This window comes from Heloderma suspectum, chromosome 4 (genome assembly GCF_057233095.1).
Source record: "Heloderma suspectum isolate Gila_16-S chromosome 4, 16-S_ref, whole genome shotgun sequence".
Classification (NCBI taxonomy): domain Eukaryota; kingdom Metazoa; phylum Chordata; class Lepidosauria; order Squamata; family Helodermatidae; genus Heloderma; species Heloderma suspectum.
Window position 1 is genome coordinate 269,084,100 of NC_139461.1, and position 23,098 is coordinate 269,107,197.

At 43.3% G+C, this 23,098-nt stretch overlaps 1 protein-coding gene across 15 annotated transcripts in view; it reads left to right on the plus strand.

The window, feature by feature from the left end:
- Positions 1 to 23,098, plus strand: part of TOX2 (TOX high mobility group box family member 2) — a 322,550-nt gene that overhangs the window by 256,288 nt on the left and 43,164 nt on the right. For all 15 annotated transcript variants that reach the window (XM_084853820.1, XM_084853828.1, XM_084853822.1 and 12 more), the window contains one exon: positions 5,141 to 5,368. In XM_084853820.1, coding sequence (XP_084709946.1) covers positions 5,141 to 5,368 — 228 coding nt within the window. The remainder of the gene's footprint in view (positions 1 to 5,140; positions 5,369 to 23,098) is intronic.

The following is a 23,098-nucleotide window of genomic DNA, read 5'->3' on the forward strand; positions in this document are numbered from 1 at the left end:
GCTTGTAACTTTACTGCAAGCTTGTAACTCTTCCAGTTGAAGAAGAAGAGAAGCTTAGCAATAATGGGGTTTTCTTTGTTTTAGGCCAAAACAAAAAGCTTTGGGGAAAGGGCCATATCTCAGAGGTGGAGAACAGCCTCTGCATACAGAAGGTACCAGGTTCAGTCCCTGGCATCTGCTAAATGATCTCAGATTGCACAGCTGGGAAAGATCTTTCTCTCTATGTGTCTGATACCTTGGAGAGTCAGTCACTGCCAATCAGAGTAGATAGTATTGGTTAGGAGGACCAGTGATCTCACTCCGCATTTGTCCTGGTTCACACGTAACAATAACCCAGAGTACAGGTTGAGCATGAGTTGTCACTGAATCGTGGGTTGTTGTTGAATCATGGGCTGTCATTACATGCAAACTCTGCACTGTGGGTTAACTATGGGTTGTTAACCACAAACAACCCAGAGTTCACAACCCAACAACAAACAATGGGTTCTCTTCCTGGGTTGTTTGCAGTTAAACCATAGTGCAGGGTTCGCACATAACATCCCATGATTCAGTTACAACCCATATTCAAGCCATACTCTGGGTTGTCGTTATGTGCAAACCAGGCCTTAGTCAGCTTCATATGATCATCTAAAATGGCTAATGGAGATATTTGGGCATGTCAGCTAGTCAGAATGTTTGTGGGCTCTTAGTGTTTGCTTGACTTATTTGCAAGGCTGCTGTAGTACCGTGCAAACACATGAAATATGTTACAGTGTTTCCTCAAACTATGCTAGTTTATTTCTGAAACTAATGACAATTACTTTTCAGACCTTTAGTTCAATTGTAATTAGTATTACAATATTCAGTAATGCCCAAAGATCCAATGTGCAACAATCTGCATCATTTTCTGAATTTCAGGAATGACTGAGGCCATGGCTATCAGAAGAGCCTGAGGCCTCATCTACACATGCAGCAGAATAAGGTAGCAGAATACTGAGGTGGTAGAATGGACCATATCATTTCAGACTTCAGGGGGCTCATATTTTTGAGTGATCCTTTATAGGAGGGGCACAGAACCATTTTGGGCTCGAGGGCTGAATTGCAATCTTGGAAGGGTCCTGTGGGTCACATTCCAGAGGTGGGCAGGGCCTACAGTGAAAGGGCAGGGCTATGATCAAAGGGCAGAGCCTGTGGGTGCAAGGCCTAATTACAAATGTAAAAATATTTAAAATTCCAAAAATTAGAAAAAAATGTCATTCTACCTATCTACTTCAGTTTTGGCATTCATGACTTTACAATAGGATTAGAAGCGAGCCGCAGCAAAGCACAGCTAAAGAACTCTGAAGTAGGCATGAGCAAGCAGTGGGGTCAAGCCCATTCTGTGCATATTTACTCACAAAGTAGCAGTTCTGTGCATGTCAGAGCCATCTCCAGTGTTGCTGAAAGTTAAGGAAACTTTAAAAAAGGATGAAGTGCTGATGCTGCTTTCTGAACTTGCAAAGCAACAAGTCTCTATAGAGTCTACAGAAGAATCTCCATGTAAACAGCACAGCAGAGAAAAGGCTGGAATAGAACCTCTTCCCCTGATGTGCTGCTGCTGCTTTGTATGGGAGCGCTTATATTGGGGGCTCATTCAACCCCCCCCCCCCGTTGCAGTCTGGAATGGTACAGTCCACTTCACCTCTTCAGGATTCTACCACCTCCACCTTTCTGCTGCCTGACTGGGGCTTGTAAAAAAAGTGTTGTCAAATGATGACTATCAGATGATGAAAATTTCAGCCAGCTCAAAGCTGGACTTAATATGTCTGGAAAAAGAAATGGGGAAGATGTTAACACTTCTGTCAGTAGGTTTTGGTGAAATGTATGAACTGTTGAATGAAACCTGCAGGGAACTGGAAATGACTGCAGAAATCACAGTCAGAAAGAATGAGGGGTTGGTTAGTGAGAGAAACTTGAAACTCCCCCAGGGAGATGTTTTGCCAGAATCGTTGAGGGAGATTACAGGTCCATGGGGGGAAGCAGAGAAGAAATATCTGATATTTCTTAGAAACCTTGTTGCTTTTGATATTTGGCCTTGACGTTCACAACAGAGAATGTGGGAAGCATTGCTACACCCACACAAAAGGAGTTTTGACATTTGTAAATCTAGGCAACAGCAAAGTAAGTGAAAGAAACTACAGAGCGATTCTAGGGAATAGGGAAGGTTAAAGTTCAGTGTCTAGGCAAAACTGGGATGGAACTATTGGACTGCTATTTAGAACTGAGAAATGAAGAGTGCTTTCTCTTGCTCGCTTTCTCCTCTCTCATGCACACACAATCCATATCCACAACAGGTAGAGGCCAAAACGCACATCACTTTAAAGATGTAGCTGTTAATAAGCATAAGCGCAGGGGCCCTGATCCAAACTGGGACCCTAGTGTGGGGGTCCCGTCCCCCGGCCACTACAGTCCCAGTTCAGATGGGTGGTCTCACACCTGCAATATATTTTGCCAAATAATGATCCATTCGCTTTAAGAATGTTGCCAACTAAATGTTTTAAATAAATAAATATTTGGCAATATAAATTTCAGGCCTAGGCCCCCTGATCTGGATTGGGACCATAGCAGAGAGAAGGGTTAAGGGTCCCCTACCCCCCCCCAACCTAGGTTCCCAATCAGGGTCAGGGGCTCTGCGCTTCTGCACTTACACTGCCATAAAAAGGAGAAGAAAAAAGAGATAGCTGCTAGCTACACCTTTAAAGTAATGTGTGCTATGGATCTAAGTGCGAGTGCTCAGTTGTCCAGGCTGCGAAGGATTCTAATGTAGAATTCAGATGATGCAGATGGTAGTGGGAAGCGAAGTAAATAGTGCCTGAGCTTCACCATGGGGAGGATATGCTCAACTAACCTAATCATTAATGTCTCCAGAGAAATAACAATATGGGCTGCAAAGAGTGCAATTGGCCCATTAATCAGACTTTGAGGAGGGCTTTGATACAATATACAGCTCTAAAGGATGTGGACAAGGTTAACGGTATAATATCAATTATTCTTTATTTCTATAGCAGCTTCAGCACAGAAGGCATTTTTACAGAATAGCGCAAGCAAAATAGAATATCCCCTTTCTGCAAACCAGTGACAGAATAGTAAAAAAACATTGGCTGCATAGAGTAGAGGGGTCAGTTAGAAATGCAGGCTATAGATAGAATGGAGATAAAAGAGTGATCTCTTCCAGTTTGTTCACACTGTAACTGCTGTTGCTGCTTGAGTTCACAATTCCCTGGCTTGGAATATGAACCTTGGTGACTTGGAATCCTTGCCGCCAATCAGAGGGGAGCATTATATCACCCTGGATTCTTCTCTGGCTAGGATTATAATCCAGGTTGGAGTCCAACACTTCATTCCCTCCCTTTCCCACTTGCTTACCTTCCACATCCACCTGCTTACCCTATGCTTTCTCCCTCTCCTTACCTGGCTACTGTGGTGGCAGCAACAGCAGGTACATAGGAACATACGTAGGAAGCTGAGTCAAACCATTGGTCCATCTAGCTCAGTATTGTTGACACTGACTGACAGCAGCTCTTCAAGCAGGATGCCTTCTTAGCCCTACCTGGAGATGGTGGGGATTGAACCTGGGGCCTTCTGCATGTCAAAGCATGTGTTCTCCCACTGAACTACGGCTCCTCCCCTTAAGAGAGTAAGGTCTTTCCCTTTACTTGGCTGCATGGTTATCACTTGATGACTGGTGGAATGGCCCTGCTTTCCCTCTCATCTCCCTCCATACAGTCTGCTGGGATGGCTGCTGGTGGTAACAGTTGAGGGAAGAGGAGCCTTCATGAGGGAGGTCTTCAGCAGAGCTGATGGAATGGCCCTGCTCTCCCTCTCATCTCCCTCATTCCCTTAGTTCCTCCTTCCACTCTTTATGTGGAAAAAGATAACTCCCTCAGTTCCCATCTTTATCTTTATATTAGGCCTATTAGTAGGACTATACTTGTCCATGTGCCAGTGGTCCGTGTGCTGTGAGAACTAGTACACTGGTTCAAAAACTAACCAAGCCCTTTTTTCCTTTTGTAATGCATGTGCGTGTTAAGAACAAATTCTGGGGGGGAAAATCTATGCTTTTGAACTTCAATGAGTGTTTGAGCTAATTACCTCATTTTAGAAAAATAACTATTTCCCATTCTGTTAAAGCATAGTGCATAAATCTGTTGTTTGCACATCACACCTCTGGTAAAGGTCCCCTTAGATCTGTGTCTGTTGTAACATGTGTACACATGCAAGATCAGATGGACGTGTGAACAAGGATGCATAGCAACCACAGATATCTCACACCACATCAAACACAAGGATTTCAAAGGATTTTAATCACACATTCAGGGGCAGTTCTTCAAATGTTTGAGTAACCGAATAAGGACAAAGAATATGTTCGCAAGTGTGAATCTCCCCTTAAAATAGCAACAAAAGTGGACGGCATGCATAAATACAGTAGTGCACTTGCAGAGGTTTGTATACAAACCAGATACAGGGGTGAGCAATACATGGGCCACAGGCCACATGTGTCCCCAATGGCCATTTTTGCGGGCCTCAATGTGTTCCCCTGCCACCACCAATTTTGCTGCAGCAGTGGCAAAAATCATGATGATTTTTCAGGAAAACCAGGCGTGCAAGGAGTGCATGCCTTTTTTGCTAGCAGAATATGTTCCAGACACCTCTTAAAAGCATGATTCCACTTGGAAACAATGCATGCACTTCCTGCAGTCCTTGTTTTCCTGAAAAATTGCTGCAATTTTTGCAACTGCCACTGCAGTGGCAAATCCAGCAGCAGCAAATTCAGCAACGAGGGTGAGGTGTGGGCCCTGGTGGGTTTGTGGGTGGGGGAATGCAGCCCCCCAACCTCTGGAAGTTGCCTACCCTTGAGATATAGGATAATAAAGACATCAAAAGTTAGGATTGTGGAGGGAGCATCTACAAAAGGATTTGTCTGTCTGTCTACATTTTGTTTCATCGTGCTTCCTTAAGAACTGAGTTCATAAGCAATTATATGGAAGGCTACTTGTGGGTGATTCTTAATTCTCTTGAATATTGACCTTTCCCCCCAGTTCAAAATCCATTAGAAAGTTTAAACTAAACTAAGAGTGAATTGAAGGGCAGTAATTAATGCATCCTTCTTGACTTTTGACAGGTAACTGGAGAGAAGAGACCGTTGACAGATCTGGGCAAAAAACCCAAAAATCAAAAGAAGAAGAAAAAGAAGGATCCCAATGAACCCCAGAAGCCAGTGTCTGCTTATGCCCTGTTTTTCAGAGACACACAAGCAGCTATCAAAGGACAAAACCCCAACGCTACCTTTGGAGATGTATCAAAAATTGTTGCATCAATGTGGGATAGTTTAGGAGAAGAACAAAAGCAGGTGATTTCCTTATCCATCTCACCACTGGTTTCTTTTCTTGATTATGCAATGCTTATTTTATTTTTTAAAGATAATGTAATTATTTGGTGCAAAAATGTCCACACTGGTTTTTGTATTGTTTGTTTGTTGCCGTGGCTTACTTGTATTATTTTCTGCAACAATATGAGTTGTAAATTTACCTTTTCTTCTTCAGAGCAAAAGCTAGAATTTCCAGTAAAAGCCTTGCCTGGGGAAAAAAATACAGTCTTTGCAGCATGTGAACTTCAGTAATCCACGCCCACCCCCAGGGGTGGAGGCAGAGAATGTGCAAAAAGAGACCCCTAGGATCTTAGATGCCAAAAGCTCGTGCTTTTAGTTCACTTTCAGATACGTTTTGTTGTTCTTGTTGCAAACGCACCCTCTGCAGAGCTTTTGTAGTTCTGATATGACAGAGTACAAACTGGTTTGTGTATTTTGGAGAAGCCTCCTACAGACTAAAGACCAGTTCACATGCTACATTGTGGCATGATTTAGCATCATCACACATTGTTTTTAGGGCCAGTTTCTGGAGAAGGCATTGGGGACAATGTAAAGTGAGGAGCAGAAACTCATGAATTCACTCTAAGCCAAATGATGCAGCTTATAAGTAATTAACTATGTTAAGGCCTGTGTTATATGTTCTCAAACTGAGATGAAGCCCATAGCTTCTTTTAAGCTTGTGATGACTATTTAAAGGGGTACAAGCTTTTAAGTGTGCACTGCTTGGTATTTCTCCTCTATGGAGAGACCTCACTGCCATTTTGAAATGGCCGCATTAAAGGGCAGAAGTCATTTCATTAAGCAGCACTTGCAAAAAGACAGTAGGCAAAGTGGCTTTATGCACATCATTTTGAAGACTGGACCACAGGGACCTCATAGGGCAGAGATATGTACCCCCATCCCCTGGAGGGTCCCTGCTTGGCAGCACATTGGTCTTCCTCCTCCTGTCTAACTTGCAACATGGTATCAGCCTGCCTCACACAAAGCCGCCATTGTGGGCCAGACTAGTGATAGGGGTCTGCCAGAGCAATAGGAGAAATTCATTTGGGTTGCCTTGAGCAGCAAGACCTTTCTCTCCCTCCCCAAGCCAAGCTGCTGCTAGACCCAGATAGGCTGGAGCAGAGGCAGTTCACTTGGGCTTGCATTGTGTACAGAAATAATGCTGTCTCTTTCACACACACACACACACACCAAGGTGGATGTGGCCAAGGTGCCTGTGCTACTGTGAAAATGCAAAAGGAAGGAGGCCAGGGTCCCAGGCCTGCCTCAACTCCTCTGCTTTGCATCGCATATATTCCATATCTCAGTGTTACAATCTATCACCTAAACAGAAATGGTAGCTGATTTTTGTTTGTGCTGATTCTTAATATTGAAGGGGCATAAACTAGTGTCTCTACAGGCCAGTTGCGTTAAAGCTTCAAACAAGGCTAGCAAATCTATGTTTAAAATGAGATTATCCAGGAAATCTCCTTACAATTGCCCCATGTACATGGGCAGTAGCATTTCTAGGCATCTAATTGGCATTAAACCTGAAAATCTGTAATTGTTTGGTAAATTCAAAGGCTTAGTTTTCAGAGAGCAACTATGCCCTTAATGGCTACTTTATGTTCTCTGGTGATTGCACTAAACTTATGCCTGCTGTTCTTTTCTTTTGTTTTTTAAGCATGCAAAACTCAAATATTGCCTGACAGTTTGGATCCTCCCACTGGAAGGGTTCCAAGTGGTTACATCTAGGAAAGGAGGAGCAGGTGGAGAAACCAATTTAAATTAAAACTGTGTTTGAAAATGGTTCTGCATTTTATATTGTTTTGTGTAGGCGACAAGTGCCATGAATATGTTTAACTTTAATGAGGCCAAAGTCTTTCTTTTTAATTCTGATGTAGTTTTCTAACTTTCTTCACTTTTGTGGCTCGATAGCATGGAGTGTTGGTGATTTTCCATTACACTTGGCTGTGTACAGATAATTATTTCTATAGAATAACTTAGGGTTATTTTTCCCCTTACTGGTATCTTGGCACTAGCCATGCCCCACTGCTGAAAAAGAACATGTACCATTGCAAAAGAGGGCAAAAGAGGGTGTAATTTGCATAGAATTTTCATATGCTGCACATCTCAGATAATTACAGTGATTTAAATTTCACAGAAGGCAAATCAATTAATTTCCCAACCAAGTCATCCCCTCCAAAATTCTTAAATTAGTTTTCACCCTATCCCAGATTAGCCAAATCAGTTCTCTACTTTTATTCAATTAATTTACCCGAAATGATTCAGATCTTGCTCCAAAATCAATTTCCCTACAATTAGAATTACCCTAGTTCAATAGTCATTCGCCTTCTCCATCAAATTAAATTAAACATAAATATGGTGCACACAAATATCACAATTCCCTTCTGGGGCTGGGGGGCGGGGTGTCTTACAATAAGATGAAGTGGTTGGAAGACTGGCCAGTCCGTCTTTCTTCCTATTTTTAATTGAATTAAGCCAGGAGGCAAAAAGTAAATCAGCAACTGAGCAGAGTTGATCTGCCTTCCCTGCTGGCACCTTGTGATGCAAACTTCATATGTCTCTTCTGGATAGGAATATAGCTTTTCCATTCCTTTTCGAGGGCAATGTACCGGGGGGGGGGGGGGGGCTGGTGGAAATGGCTGCCCCTAGAGAGTGTTGAACATAGACCTGTATTCAAATTATCACTCTTGCCATGAAGATTACTGGGTGACTTTAGGCTATACCAGATTAACCTACCTCCTCATTGTTGTAAGGAGGGGGAGCACGTATGAGCTCTTTGGAGGGTGAGATAAAATGTAATAATAATAAAGATAGCAGAGCTTTGAAAGTCGTCCACTTGAAAGCTTTGAGAGCTACTGGCACTGCCCTAGATGGAGCAGTGATCCAACTCTGTGTAATACAGATTCATATGTAGCCGTCATGGGCACAAGAAGATCTATGCTGATCAGACAAAAGGCCTATCTAGTCCAGGATTCTGTTCCCACAGTGGTCACGCAGATGCCAGTGAGAAGCCCACAATTAGGACATGAGTGCACCCTCCTGTTTGTGTTCCCCAGCAACTGGTATACAAAAGCATACAGCCTTTGATATTAGAGGTGGCATACAACCATCATAACTAGTGACCATCGACAGCCTTATCTTCCATTAATTTGTCTAATCCCCTTTTAAAGCCACCCAAGTTGATGGCCATCACTACATCTTGTAGTGAATTCCACAGCTCAACTATATGCTGTGTGAAGAAGTCATTCCTTTTATCTGTCTTGAATTTCCCACCATTCAGCTTAATTGGATAATTCTGGGTTCTAGGATTATGGGAGAGGGGGGAAAAAAATCTCCCTAGCCACTTCCTCCACACCATGCATAATTTTGACACCTGTACAAAATTATGCATGGTGTGGAGGAAGTGGCTAGGGAGATGTTTTTCCCCCCTCTCCCATACACCTGTACAAAATTACACCTGTACAATTACACCTGTACAAAATTATACTCATACTTGCCTCTCCCCATACTTGCCTTTTTTCTAAGCTAAATACTCCTAGACATTGTAACCTTTCCTCATAGGGGAGTTGCTTTACCTCCTTGATCATTTTGGTTGCCCTTTTCTGCACTTTTTCCAACTCTACAACATCTTTTTGAGGTGTGGTGGCAAGAACTGTACACAGTACTCCAAGTGTGGTCGCACTGCAGATTTGTTTAAGGGCAGTATGATATTGTCAGTTTTGTTTTCAAATCCTTTTCAAATAATGCCCAACAGAGTTTTCTTATCATGCGAACATGCAGATAAAACCCTACCTCCTCCTGGCTTTTCTCATAGTTGAGAAGATCTGAACCATTCACCCTTTGCCTTAGAGAGGCTTGAAATGAAACAGTTTAAGAATTTATTTACTGTATGCCTGAATGTCTGAGGGTAGCTGGTTTAAATAAACCAGTTTCTGCTTTTACAGAATTAATTTTAAGATCTCTTTTTTGCCCCTTCACCAAATTTTGTAGATCAATTGCTTGAACCAAATGTCCCTTGCTGCTTGTCAATTTGTTGTACCTAATAAATAAGGTACAATATTTACCTGTTTGCTTGGTTAGCAGTTGCACAAATCTTGCTAAGCTGTCATGATGATGCTTTCCCTGCTGTGGTGTTCAGGAAAAGTGTCCTATTTGAAGATAGGAAAGGACAGATGATCAGGAACTCGGGGCTTGGAACAGTTTGGAATACACAAGATGAGAGCTGTTGTCTTGCTGAGTCATGCATATTGATCTCAGCTGATTTTTCATCAGCACATTTTCATTTGGCACAGTAATCTCTCTCTTAAGCAGCCTTCCCCAATATTACTCTGCAGTGGACTATTATTCACTCTGGTCAGTGATCCTGTCTACAAGCTGACAAAGGGAAAATCCATAACGTTCTCTTTCCCCTTGGAGCCACAATTAGTGGATAACTTATCCAGAGGACAGGCTAATAATGGCAGCCCTCAAGGCAGGACTCTGATTATCTTCCTACAGCTGGCTGGCTGGGTGGCAGATAAGTATTAAATTGAGGGACGCTAATCCTGGCACTGCTACAAACTGAAAGGAGTGACCATCCATTTTGGAAGTGCCTTATCCAGCACACAGAGGGTTAAGTATCTCTGGGCTGCTAAATAGTTGTATACACTTAAAGTATCAAAGCTGGAGACATTTATGTGCTATTGAACAGGAGCTGCTGCTCCCACAAAGTAAATTTACTTTTCTCCCATTGATTAAGTACGCAAAACAAAGATTGCTTATTTTATATTTGTGTGTGTGTGTATGTATATTATATAATTTGCTTACATTTACTGGAAGGCAGACATTGAGAGGAAAGCATCATTTTCTTTCTAATGGAGGTGGGGGAAAATAAAGTAAGGCCATGTTTGATGTAGATGCAGATGTCATTTGTATGCATATTTTCACAATAATCCTATATTTTTGTTTGTCAGTTGTGCCTTCTGTCATATTGTTCCTTTTTCTTCTTCTCTTCCCCAGCTCTTCACAATGAATCTTCATTTTCTTGCTGACACACTTATATCTAAATTCCTCATTTCCTGCCTTTTTTATTTATATCTGTTGCTTGGTGATTTGATCATGCTGTGGAATACAGGATTAGCAATCTCCCCGTCCTTGGGTTTTCATCAAGGACACCTGTTCTGCAAGTTGCACAATTTCCTTCTGCGCCTTAACCCTTTCAAGTGTTGGTCTTGTGCACAAATATGGGGTGGGGGAGCTCACAACTAAAAATGCCTTCACCACTGTGGTTTACTACATTATAATCTTTATTCTTTACCAGCTGGCATAGCCTTTCCTAAGAGGTTTACACAGGAATCTAAAGAATGTGCCAGTAAGGGGGGGGGGGGGGCGCAAAAGACTCTTTCGAACCTTGCAGATAATTTAGCAGCTGTTCCTGTAGAGATAGTTCACATTTGACTAAAAAAATAAAATGCTAATTCAGCTGTTATCATTGAGTGAAGTACCTGCTCCTAGTAATCTGTCTTCAGTGCCCTGCTTCTCCTTTTTTAAAAGCTCAGAGAATGCCTTGCCACAATGTATATTTATCTATCTTAAAACAAATCTGTTCCTAAATTCACAATGATACTAAGTAGGCTGATTTGACATTAGCCATAGCAGATCTTAATTCTAGATTGAAATAAAGCCCTCTAATCAAGCAGCGAAGGCTCTGCCCTGCTATTGGCAAGAAAAAGTGTTGTTGTTTTATAATCCAACTGTCTATGCAGGAGAATCAAGAGGCTTAAATTTGGTTAACGTTAGCACCATCTAGAGGAACTGGGGTTATCTAAATGCATTCTAAGAGACCAACTGTCTGGACTAGCATGGCTTCAGTTTATAGCTATGACCACATTTCTGTCCACAGTTACAAATGGGTAGATTCCACTTGAAGTTGGATTGATTTTGACATATGGGTATAATACAGAGTGCTCATGTGCACCAAATTTGTTGTAAGCATTTCCTTCGTTGCCTCTTTGCATCCCCTACTGCTTAATTCCCCTTTGCCTTTTCAGTGCTGCACAGGCAATAGAGTCTGGGTCTGAGGCCTATCCACCAACGCGGTAACCACATAGTTTGCATGCTTTAGGTTCGGTCCTAGCCTCTCCCATTAGAAAGATATCAGTTTGCTGAACTAGGAAAGACCTGTGCCTGAAACCATGGAGAACTAATTCCAGTCAGTAGTGGGCTATTCAGATAAACGGTCTGACCCAGCATAAGGCAAGATTTGAATGTTCAAATATGTCCCAGATCAGCCCAGAAAATTGATCATGCTCAAACCTCTGTTTGGCTTTTCCTTTCAGATTGCTTCTTTCCCTTCTTAGGTGCTTTACTTAATTCTTCTAATTTCCTTAATTTTACTATACAATTTCCCAGTATTACTTTTATGTTACCATCTCTATATGCAAAAACTAGAGCAAACATCCATTACCCCACTCCTACTTTTAATAACTGGTGTTCTGTGCTGTCCCAAAGTCTTTGCCTGCCTCTTTCTTATATTTGGCAACACTTAGATGTGATGTTTTTATTCTCCTTAATACCTTCCATCAAGTGAGAGGCACACCCTTCCCCTGCAGGCTCCAAGCCATTTATCTGTATTGATTGAGTCAACCATTTCTTACTATTTCATTTTTTCTCCTTTAATGTGAACCTACTCACTATGACTCTGTACCTTGGCACTAAACTTCGCATTGTTAATGTTCATCATTGCCCACCCAGCACCACGTCAATAAACTAATTTAAATTCCAGGGCAGTTAAACTTTATCCTTTTCTTCTCATATTATCTGTCTTCCTGGCTCTTTTCACTCCTGTAAAACCCAAGAATCGCCTATAATGTAAATGGGGTTCATAGAGGGTAGGGCAAGGGTTCGGCTCCTCCCTCTCTCCCACCAATGCTGCACCAGTTCAGCCATAATGCCAGATCCTTTTACCATTGTAGGGTGAGCCTGCACAAGCCTCATGCTTGCGTGCTCCCCACTCTCCTTCCTCCACATGCGTGAGAAGATAGAAAGGTTTAGAACTAACCACAGTTCTCTGACATTTAAACTTGGTGAACTGTGATTTGTTCTAACTATGTTTAGTTAAAAAAAACAAGCCAGGATTGAATCATGGTTTGATATCCTGATTTCGTAACTAATCATAGGTAGGTTGCAACATCATATTACCTCAAGCAACCTGTGCTCAGAAACCCACATTTCCTGAGGTAATATGAATGCAGATATGGGGTCATTTGTAGGTGAGAATTGGTGGGAAGGAGGGGAATCTTATCCCTATTTCTTGCCCAGACAGGCTTATTTTTAGTCTTGGAGCCCAGAGGTGGACGTGGGGGGAGGTTAATATATCCCTGTATTAATGTTACAAGGCAAACATAGGTTGGGAACCGTGTTTGCATCATAATTCAGGTTGCCATAAGGGGAGATTTTGCCAGGATTCTGGTCATGCCACATGGTGCAGGTTAGCCATTAGCTGGTCCAGATTCCCAGCTTGATTTTATTCTCTTTTTAAAAACACACACATTTATATCTGTTATAGATCTGGAGTTATGAGGAAAACTGTACAGGCAGGGTTCTGCCCAATTGTATAATGAGAAAAAGCCCTTTCCCACCTCCTGTTATTCTCAGCCAATGAGGGAAGTCACAGCTATGGCTGACATATAAGAGAAACAGTGATAGCCAGAGCTAAGGAAGGCTAAAGTGCCAAATTATCACTCGAATTTCCTGGAAATGGAACTGCTGCTTCCTTTTAAAGCTCCCCCCACCCCCCCGGCCACATGGCAGAAATGAGAGGTGCCCATAAAAAACACATGGAGAAATCCAGGACTTTAGCATAGTTGTGCTGGGCAGCACCATGTTCTGCACCGCCACCAAACAAAAGGTAGCATCACTCCCTGTGCTGCCAGTGATGAGCTATGAGTGGTAAACCAGGAGTGCTCTGGGTGAACTTTAAGTTGCAACTGTCAGGGATGACATCTCACTACCAGTGAATGGAGGCATAAGGATGGGGGGAGTAATGGGGGTTACAAAGTGGAGGATTCGTTCTGTAATGGTTTCAACCAAAGGCATTGATGCTTCCTCTCTGTCTATGCACTGTTTAATATTCAAGGCCTGGGTTCGTCCCGTGAAAGACAGGTGTAGAAAACATAGGAAGTTCTAGAGTATGGGGACCAAACTGGTAGGTTTTTCCTACTGCATCTGGAATGGGAAATGATTGGGGTAAGATACATAAGAGGAATGTTTGCACATTTATTGTCATTTTAAAGGATTTTTGTGCTTCTGTTAGCATGTGATAGCTGATTGAAAAGCATTACTGGTGAGATATGACAGCACTTTCCCATTCATTTTGCAGAATACTTCAAGACTCTAGAAATATACAACACTACTGGGCTTATCCCAGAGATATCCTAAAACCATTCTGAGTATCTTGTCAATCACAACATTCTGTAATGGTGCCCATATCTATGATCATGGAGTGCTTGCTGACAGCGACTATTATTTAAATGATTACTTAAGAGTGGTGGCCATTTATAAGCTACTATTTCATTTTTACATTTGCAAGTCTCAGATTGATGACTGCTAGCTAGGAGTGCTTGAGAAGTAGCCCGAAGCAATGCTAAGCCATTTAATTATGCTAATATTGCTCTTCATGATTTTATTCTAGTTACTGCAAGAGATAGGCCACTACAACTGGTGACCCAAATGCTACATTTTTAGTTGGAATTGGCATGGTGTAAGCTTTCTTAAGCCAAGGGGGAAAGGTGATGAGATATTGAGAAAGTGACAGGTTAGCCAACAAGTGGAGATGGCTTATTACTGTGCTCATAGAAACTGAACACAGATAGGTACTTCCAAGTAAGCATCACACCTGCTGTGGTTTAGACATAATTCCCTTATGTACAGAAGTGCATCCCATCCCCCACTCTTCTCTATATAGCAGGATCATGTTCATTCATAACATGTTACAAGTTCCCCAGAGTGCTCCTCTTTCTGTGCAGACAGTTTCCAGTGGAGTACACATGTTAGTTTGCAGCTGCAAGATTATAGCCTTAACTATGTGAATGTATTCCAACCACCTTTTCACTCTGCATTGTGCATGTAATGAACTGAGCAAAGTGTAGTGTAGTGGCTATGAATCTGAGGGAGCAATCCTATACCCCCAGACGGGTCTGGGGGCGGCATAGGATAGTTCAGTTTCCTGGCTCCATGGTCAGAGACAGGGCCCACTCTGTCACTCTGCCACTCTGACCCCAGAGACAGGAAACCGCACTCCCCTCCCCCTCGTAGCTGATGCAGAGAGAACCACACCAGCTACCTCTACACACTTAGAAAACAGAGCACAGAGATGGGGAAAAGGGGGTGTTCCTGGGGGTGGGGAGGGGAGGAGACCAGGGCAGCTGCAATGTGATGTATCCTATGGCTACTCTAGCCTCCTTCCCTGCCTCTCTGAGGCGCTGCTGCTAGACAGGCAAATGCCCATCTAGATGCCCATCTCCGCTGTCCTCCCACCCTGCATTGGATACTCTGCAGCCTCCAAGTTCGGAAGCTGCCAGCAATCCACATAAGGTTGCACCCTGTGTTTTCAGTTTATTTATTTAGAATATTTCCGGATTTCTCCTCCACTTAATGAATGCTTGAGACAATGAACAATAAAATTCCAAATATTTAAAATACAAAAAAGTACAAAAACCTAGAACATATTTTTAAACTGGGGATGAATGATGAAAACAGAGAGCAGTGTTAATTGTTAAAAACATGGCAGAATGCTATTGCCTTCACCAGCTGCCTGAAGTGTCCTAAAGAGGAGGCTAGCCTAGCCTTCTTGGGGCGAGTGTTCCACAACTGGGTTGCCACTACAGAAAAAGCCCTGTTACAAATGCCGACCAACTTCACCTCTCTAGGAGGACATGCAAAAGGGCCTCAGATGCTGGTCCCAAATTTTTGAGCAGGCTCATATGGGAGGAAGCATTCTTTCAGATACCCTGGCCCTGGTTCAAATCTCACTTCTACTGTGAATTCGCTGTGTGCCCTTATGCAAGCACACAAACATTCCATCTGCATATCTACAATGCGGAGGATTAATCCTGATTTATCTTATAGCCACCTTCCCCAAACTAATGCCCTCCAGATTTGTTGGACTGCAGCAATCTTGTCCGCCATGCTTTTTAACGTCTATGTGAAACTGCTGGGGGAAGTCATCCAGAGGTTTGGGCTGAAGTGTCATCAGTATGTGCAGGGGTGTCGTTAGTAGAAGCCCACCTGGGCATGGGCCCTGGATCTTTTTTGAGCATGCCCCGGATCTTTTGAGCTGTCCTAATTGCCATTTTTCTTTTACATTTTCCCATTGACTTGCATTGGAAAACAAAAATGGCCATAACTTTTTGAGTTTGTATGATAAATACATGAAATTTGGAGGCTTGGTTGTTGTTGTTCAGTCGTTCAGTCGTGTCCGACTCTTCGTGACCCCATGGACCATAGCACGCCAGGCCTTCCTGTCCTGTGCTCTCTCCCGGAGCGTGCTCAAGTTCATATTCATTGCATCCGTGATGCTATCTAGCCATCTCATCCTCTGCCGTCCCCTTCTCCTTTTGCCTTCAGTCTTTCCCAGCATCAGGGTCTTTTCCAGGGAGTTTTCTCTTCGCATTAGGTGGCCAAAATATTGGAGCTTCAGCTTCAGAATCTGTCCTTCCAATGAGCAGTCAGGGTTGATTTCCTTTAGGATGGACTGATTTGACCTCCTTGCAGTCCAGGGGACTCGTAAGAGTCTTCTCCAGCACCACAGTTCGAAAGCATCAATTCTTCGGCGCTCAGCCTTCCTTATAATCCAGCTCTCACAGCCATACATTACTACTGGGAAAACCATAGCTTTGATTAGACGGACCTTTGTCGGCAAGGTGATGTCTCTGCTTCTTACGATGCTGTCTAGGTTTGCCATAGCTTTCCTCCCAAGGAGCAAGCGTCTTTTAATTTCATGGCTACAGTCACCGTCTGCCGTGATCTTGGAGCCCAAGAAAGTAAAATCTGTCACTGCTTCCATTTCTTCCCCTTCTATATGCCAGGAAGTGATAGGGCCAGATGACATGATCTTAGTTTTTTAATGTTGAGTTTCAAACCAGCTTTTGCACTCTCCTCTTTCACCCTCAACAAGAGGCTCTTTAGATCCTCTTCGCTTTCTGCCATTAGGGTGGTATCGTCTGCATATCGGAGGTTGTTGATAATTCTCCCAGCAATCTTAATTCCGACCTCTGATTCATCCAACCCGGCATTTCTCATGATGTACTCTGCATATAAATTAAATAAGCAGGGTGACAATATGCAGCCTTGTCGTACTCCTTCCCCAATTTTGAACCAATCGGTTGTTCCATGTCTGGTTCTTACTGTTGCTTCTTGACCCTCGTACAGGTTTCTCAGGAGACAGGTAAGGTGGTCTGGTACTCCCATCACTTTAAGAATTTGCCACAGTTTGTTGTGATCCACACAATCAAAGGCTTTAGCGTAGTCAATGAAGCAGAAATAGACGTTTTTCTGGAATTCTCTTGCTTTCTCCATGATGCAGCGAATGTTGGCGATTTGATCTCTAGTTCCTCTGCCTCTTCGAAACCCAGCTTGTACTTCCGGTAGTTCTCGGTTCGCATACTGCTGAAGCCTAGCTTGTAGGATTTTGAGCATCACCTTGCTGGCATGTGAAATGAGCGCAATTGTGCGGTAGTTTGAACACTCTTTGGCGTTGCCCTTCTTTGGAATTGGAATGTAAACTGACCTTTTCCAGTCTTGTGGCCACTGTTGAGTGTTCCAAATTTGTTGGCATATTGAATGCAGCACTTTAACAGCATCATCTTTTAGGATTTTAAATAGCTCGGCTGGAATACTGTCATCTCCGCTAGCTTTGTTGTTAGTAATGCTTCCTAAGGCCCACTTGACTTCACTCTCTAGGATGTCCGGCTCAAGTTCAGTGACCGCACTATCATGGCTATCAGGGACATTCAGATCTTTCCTGTATAGTTCTTCTGTGTATTCTTGCCACCTCTTCTTAATTTCATCTGCTTCTGTTAGGTCCCTGCCTTCTTTGTCCTTTATCATGCCCGTCTTTGCATAAAACGTTCCCTTGAGATCTCCAATTTTCTTGAAGAGATCTCTAGTCTTTCCCATTCTGTTGTTTTCCTCAATTTCTTTGCATTGTTCATTTAAGAAGGCCTTCTTGTCTCTCCTTGCTATTCTCTGGAACTCTGCATTCAGTTGGGTATATCTTCCCCTTTCTCCTTTGCTTTTCGCTTCCCTTCTTTCGTGAGCTACTTGTAAAGCCTCATCAGACAGCCACTTGGCTTTTTTGCATTTCTTTTTCTTTGGGACGGATTTCGTTGCTGCCTCCTGAACAATGTTACGGACCTCTGTCCATAGTTCCTCAGGCACTCTGTCTATCAGGTCTAATCCCTGAAATCTATTCCTCACCTCCACTGTATATTCATCAGGGATATGATTTAGGTCATACCTGAAAGGTTTAGTGGTTTTCCCTACGTTCTTCAATTTAAGCCGAAATTTTGCAAGAAGCAGCTCATGATCTGAGCCACAGTCAGCTCCAGGTCTTGTTTTGACTGACTGTATGGAGCTTCTCCATCTTTGGCTGCAAAGGACATAATCTGATTTCGATATTGACCATCTGGTGACGTCCATGTGTAGAGTCGCCTCTTGTGCTGTTGGAAAAGAGTGTTTGCTATGATCAGCATGTTCTCTTGGCAAAACTCGATTAGCTTTTGTCCTGCTTCATTTTGTACACCAAGACCATGCCTGCCTGTTATCCCGGTGATTTCTTGACTTCCTACTTTAGCATTCCAATCCCCTATGATGAAGAGGACATCTTTTTTTGGTGTTAGTTCTAGAAGGTGTTGTAGGTCTTCATAGAACCGATCAACCTCAGCTTCTTCGGCATCAGTGGTTGGGGCATAGACTTGAATTACTGTGATGTTGAATGGTTTGCCTTGGATTCGTACTGAGATCATTCTATCATTTTTAAGATTGTACCCCAGTACTGCTTTTCCCACCCTTTTGTTGACTATGAGTGCTACTCCATTTCTTCTAAGGGATTCTTGCCCACAATAGTAGATATGATGGTCACCTGAATTAAATTCGCCCATGCCTGTCCATTTGAGTTCGCTGATTCCCAAGATGTCGATGTTCAATCTTGCCATCTCATGTTTGACCACCTCCAGCTTACCTTGATTCATTGATCTGACATTCCAGGTTCCTAAACAATATTGTTCTTTACAGCATCGGATTTTCTTTTCACCGCCAGACACATCCACAGCTGAGTGTCCTTTCGGCTTTGGCCCAGCCGCTTCACTCTTTCTGGCGCTACTTGGAAATACCCTCTGCCGTTCCCCAGTAGTATATTGGACACCTTCCGACCTGAGGGGCTCATCTTCCGGCGTCATCTCTTTTAGCCTTGTGATACGTTCCATGGGGTTTTCTTGGCAAGAATACTGGAGTGGGTTGCCATTTCCTTCTCCAGTGGACCACATTTTGTCAGAACTCTCTGCCATGACCTGTCCGTCTTGGGTGGCCCTGCACGGCATAGCTTATGGCTTCACTGAGTTACGCAAGCCCCTTCGCCACAACAAGGCAGTGATCCATGAAGGGGGGAGGCTTGGTAGCCCCCATGCAACTGGGTGAATTTGCCAAATTTCAAGCAGTTAAGTCCAGTGGATTTTGTGCTAATCACGGGTAAAATTTGCTTTGTCCAAGAAAATCTGTCAAGGTAAAGAGCTATAATTTTTTTGTGCTTCCACATAAATTCATGGAATTGGGAGACCTGGCAGGCCCTGTGGAGCTGACTGAGCCTGCCAAAGTTCAGACAGTTAGGCCCAGTGGCTTTTGCGCTAGCCATGCGTAAAGTTTCCTTTTCTCAAAGTCTAAAACAAAGTGTTTAAACTGTCAAGGCACCCAGGGGATTAGAGATCCTAATCAGAAGGTGTTTAACGTGACCATTAGGCAGTCACTATCTCTAATCTCTGGTGTAGGGGGTTTTGTTGAGGTGCAAAAAACCTCTCTCCTCCTACTTTTCTGCTCTTACATGCCCACTGTTGGGAGCTTGCCTGCAATGAAATTTTGAAGAGGGAGAAGGAAGGGAAGAAAGAGCTCCATGTGAAATACTAGCATTTCACACCGCATCTGATTTTACTGCCCCAAACTAGAACCTTTGCCTTCTGTAGAAGTTAAGTAGCTTCAGTACAGCAAAAGATCCAATCAGCCTCCACAAAGTTCTTTCTCCCCCTCCAGTTTAATTTCTCCTAAATAGCTGTAGGACTCAAATACTCCCAAAGTAAGGGTTAGGACTATGTGGCGTCATGATCAAGAAACTGCTGGGACTTGTAAATAGGTTCTACAGTTTTAAAAAAGCTAGAAAAAGCCCTCAGCCACCTCACTTCATAAAGTTCATTTAAGTACATGCAATCCTTACAAACCCTCCACAGCCTCCTAAATTCGTCTGAAGTACTACCTCTCTGAAAGGAGCCACTTGGCTTAGGGAATTCTCTCTACCCGCCCACCCCCGCACACATTTCCAATCACCATTCTTCTTTTCCCCTCTCCTCTCCTCTCCTCTCCTCTCCTCTCCTTTTCTTTCTTTCTTTCTTTCTTTCTTTCTTTCTTTCTTTCTTTTTCTTCTTTATTCCACTCAGAGCATATCTTGGGGAATTCTTAAAGAGAATTCTCTTTGGCGGGCAAGAGAAGTTCTGAACTGTATTTGACTTTATACAAACAGACAAGAGGGTTGGTTTTTCTCCTTCTCCTCACTCAAGTCTTTGAGAAGAGTGGGTTCACATGGTCACAGAGAATGGAGGGGAATAGAATTGGTAGGGGGACAATGTAAGTGCTCAATGATGAAAGAAAAACATTCTGTACATGCTCAGAGACACTCTATATTTAAGAACATAAGAAGAGCCATGCTGCATCAGACCAAGGTCCATCTAGTCCAGCATTCTATTCACACAGTGGCCAACCAGATGCTCATAGGAAATCCACAAGCAGGACGTGAGTGCAATAGCATCTTCCCACCCATGTTGCCCTGCCGCTAACATGTGAAATGTAAATAAATTCTAATAATTCTAAATTTGCATGCATGTATATCCTTCAGAAACGTTGCAGGTTTCTTGCCTGGTGGACACCTTTAATGACCTGTGCATTTTCATACAAATTTACCCAAAAACTGTTGGGGAAGGGGTGAATGGAAGGGAAAGCAAATCACTCCCTCCCCCAAATTGGAGAACTCCACTTCCACATGAACTGCTGCACCTATCCTTCTGAAACTTTTCTGGTTTCTTCCTTAGGGACAACTCTAGGTTGTCTGTAATTTTCAGAACAGTGGTCCACAAGGAACATAGGGAGATAAATATGTCCTCTTTTGGAGATCTCAAAATGTCAAGGCCACCCTTGCACAAAAACCCTTGTGGCTATCATTCTGAAATTTGGCAGACTTTATCTCCTCTGATGGGGCAGTGAATCCTGAAATTTATATCAGCTTCTTCCAAGTAATAAAAATGCTATTGGCAGTTCCCTTTAAAAGAAAATCAAAATATAAACCCTGTACCTTTTCTTTTTTTTTTCCAGATATTGGGCAGGTGTAATCTCCTTCTAGGGGGCTACTATGCCAGAAATTATCATCCATTTCTGACCAAGAGAAAAAAGTTACTTTTTTTTTTCTTCCTAATTTCGCATGGTAGTCAACAGGAAGCATAAATACTCATTTTTCCAAACATTGACTCAGGTTTGGTGCTGAGCTGAAGTGGTCCGACTACAAATTGGCCTGAGCGAGCAGAAGCAGGATGTTTTCCAAAATGTTGAATCGGGGTCTGAGTTGCAGTGGGGTGGGGGGGGGTCAGTGCACACTTCTTATGTATGTATGTATGTAATCTACACACGCACACAAGCACACTGCATGTACACCTCATGCACACATATTAGACGTGCGCTTAGACTCAGATATATGTGCAAATTTTTGGGCCTGTGGGCCTGTGCCCCGGATATATGTGTGATATATGGGCCTGTGCCCCGGATCTTTTAAGAACCTAGCAACGCCCCTGAGTATGTGGATGATACTCAGCTCTACCTCTCATTTCTATCTACACATCCCAGGGAGGCTGTGAAACTCTTGAACCTGGAGGCTGTTTTGGGATGGATGAGGGTGAACAAGCTGAAACTTAATGCAGACAATACGGGGATACTGTGGGGAAACAGTAGACAATACGGGGAAACCAACTACTCTGGATGGAGTTTTACAACTGGTCTTAGATGGGGTTGCGCTCCCCTTAAAAGACCAAATGTGTAGTCTGGGAGTCATCCTGGACTCCGCACTAACCGGGGAAGCCCATGTGGCTGCTGTGTTCAGGAGTGCATTTTACCAGCTTAGGCTGGTACACCAGCTGCAGCCCTATCTGGAGAGGACAGACCTTGCCACCGTTATCCATGCACTAGTGACATCCAGGCTAGACTCCTGTAATGTGCTGTATGTGGGGCTGCCTTTGAAGATGGTCCAGAAATCCAGAAACTTCAGCTGGTGCAGAAAGCTGCTGTACAAGTGTTGGTGGGGGGCAAGGCATTCAGAACATATAACGCCTATACTTTGCCACTGGTTACCAGTGTGTTTCTGAGCCCAATTTAAAGTGCTGTTTTTGACCTTTAAAACCTTAAATGGTTTCAGCCTAAATTACTTGAAGGACTGCTTTCACCCTTATCAGCCTGCCTGATCAGTAAGAGAGGCCCTTCTCACTTCCCCACCTCTGAGGGCAATTAGGTGGCTGAGTAGATGAGAGAGGGCATTTTTCCACAGTGGTCCCACACCTCTGGAATAAGTTGCCAGGCCCCATCACTGCAGGCTTTTAAGTAAGCCCTGAAGACTTACTTCTTTATTCTGGCCATTCCCTATATTTTATCAGACTGGGTTATAGCTGCAATTGTGTTGTAGAGTCTGTCTTATGCTGGTGTTTGTTGTTTTGTGGAACTTTTGCTGCTCTTATTACCGCATCATTTTTTTATTATGAACTTATTATACACAATTTATTTATTTATTTACAATATTTTTATACCGCTCCACATCAGAAGATGTTGGAGTGCTGAACAACATGGTAAAAGAATAAAACAACAGGTTAAAAGAGTTAAAACATTAAAAAAAAAAAAAGACAAACCCCAACAAGGTGGAATTTAACAAACCACAGCTGGTCAAGCAAGGAAGGCCTCTTAAAATAATGACGTCTTCAGGAGGCGCCGGAAGGAACACAACGTTGGCGCCTGCCTGACCTCTAAAGGCAGGGAATTCCACAGGAAGGGGGCCACCACACTGAAGGCACTTTTCCTGGTGGACTCCAACCAGGCCATGGGTCCATGTGGAACCACCAGGAACATGCCCTCTGATGACCTCAGTGACCAGGCAGGTTGATAAGGACGGAGGTGCTCTCTCAGGTACCCTGGTCCCAAGTTGTTTAGGGCTTTGTACACTAGTACTAATACCTTAAACCTGGCCCGATAGTGAACAGGCAGCCAGTGCAGTTCCCTCAGCAAAGGAGTTACACTCTGAAAAGGGGCAGCTCCCGACAACAGCTGAGCTGCTGCATTCTGCACTAGCTCCAGCTTCCGGACCAGCCTTAAGGGCAGCCCCACATAGAGCGCATTGCAGTAATCCAGTCTTGAGGTTATTAATGCCTGTACCAC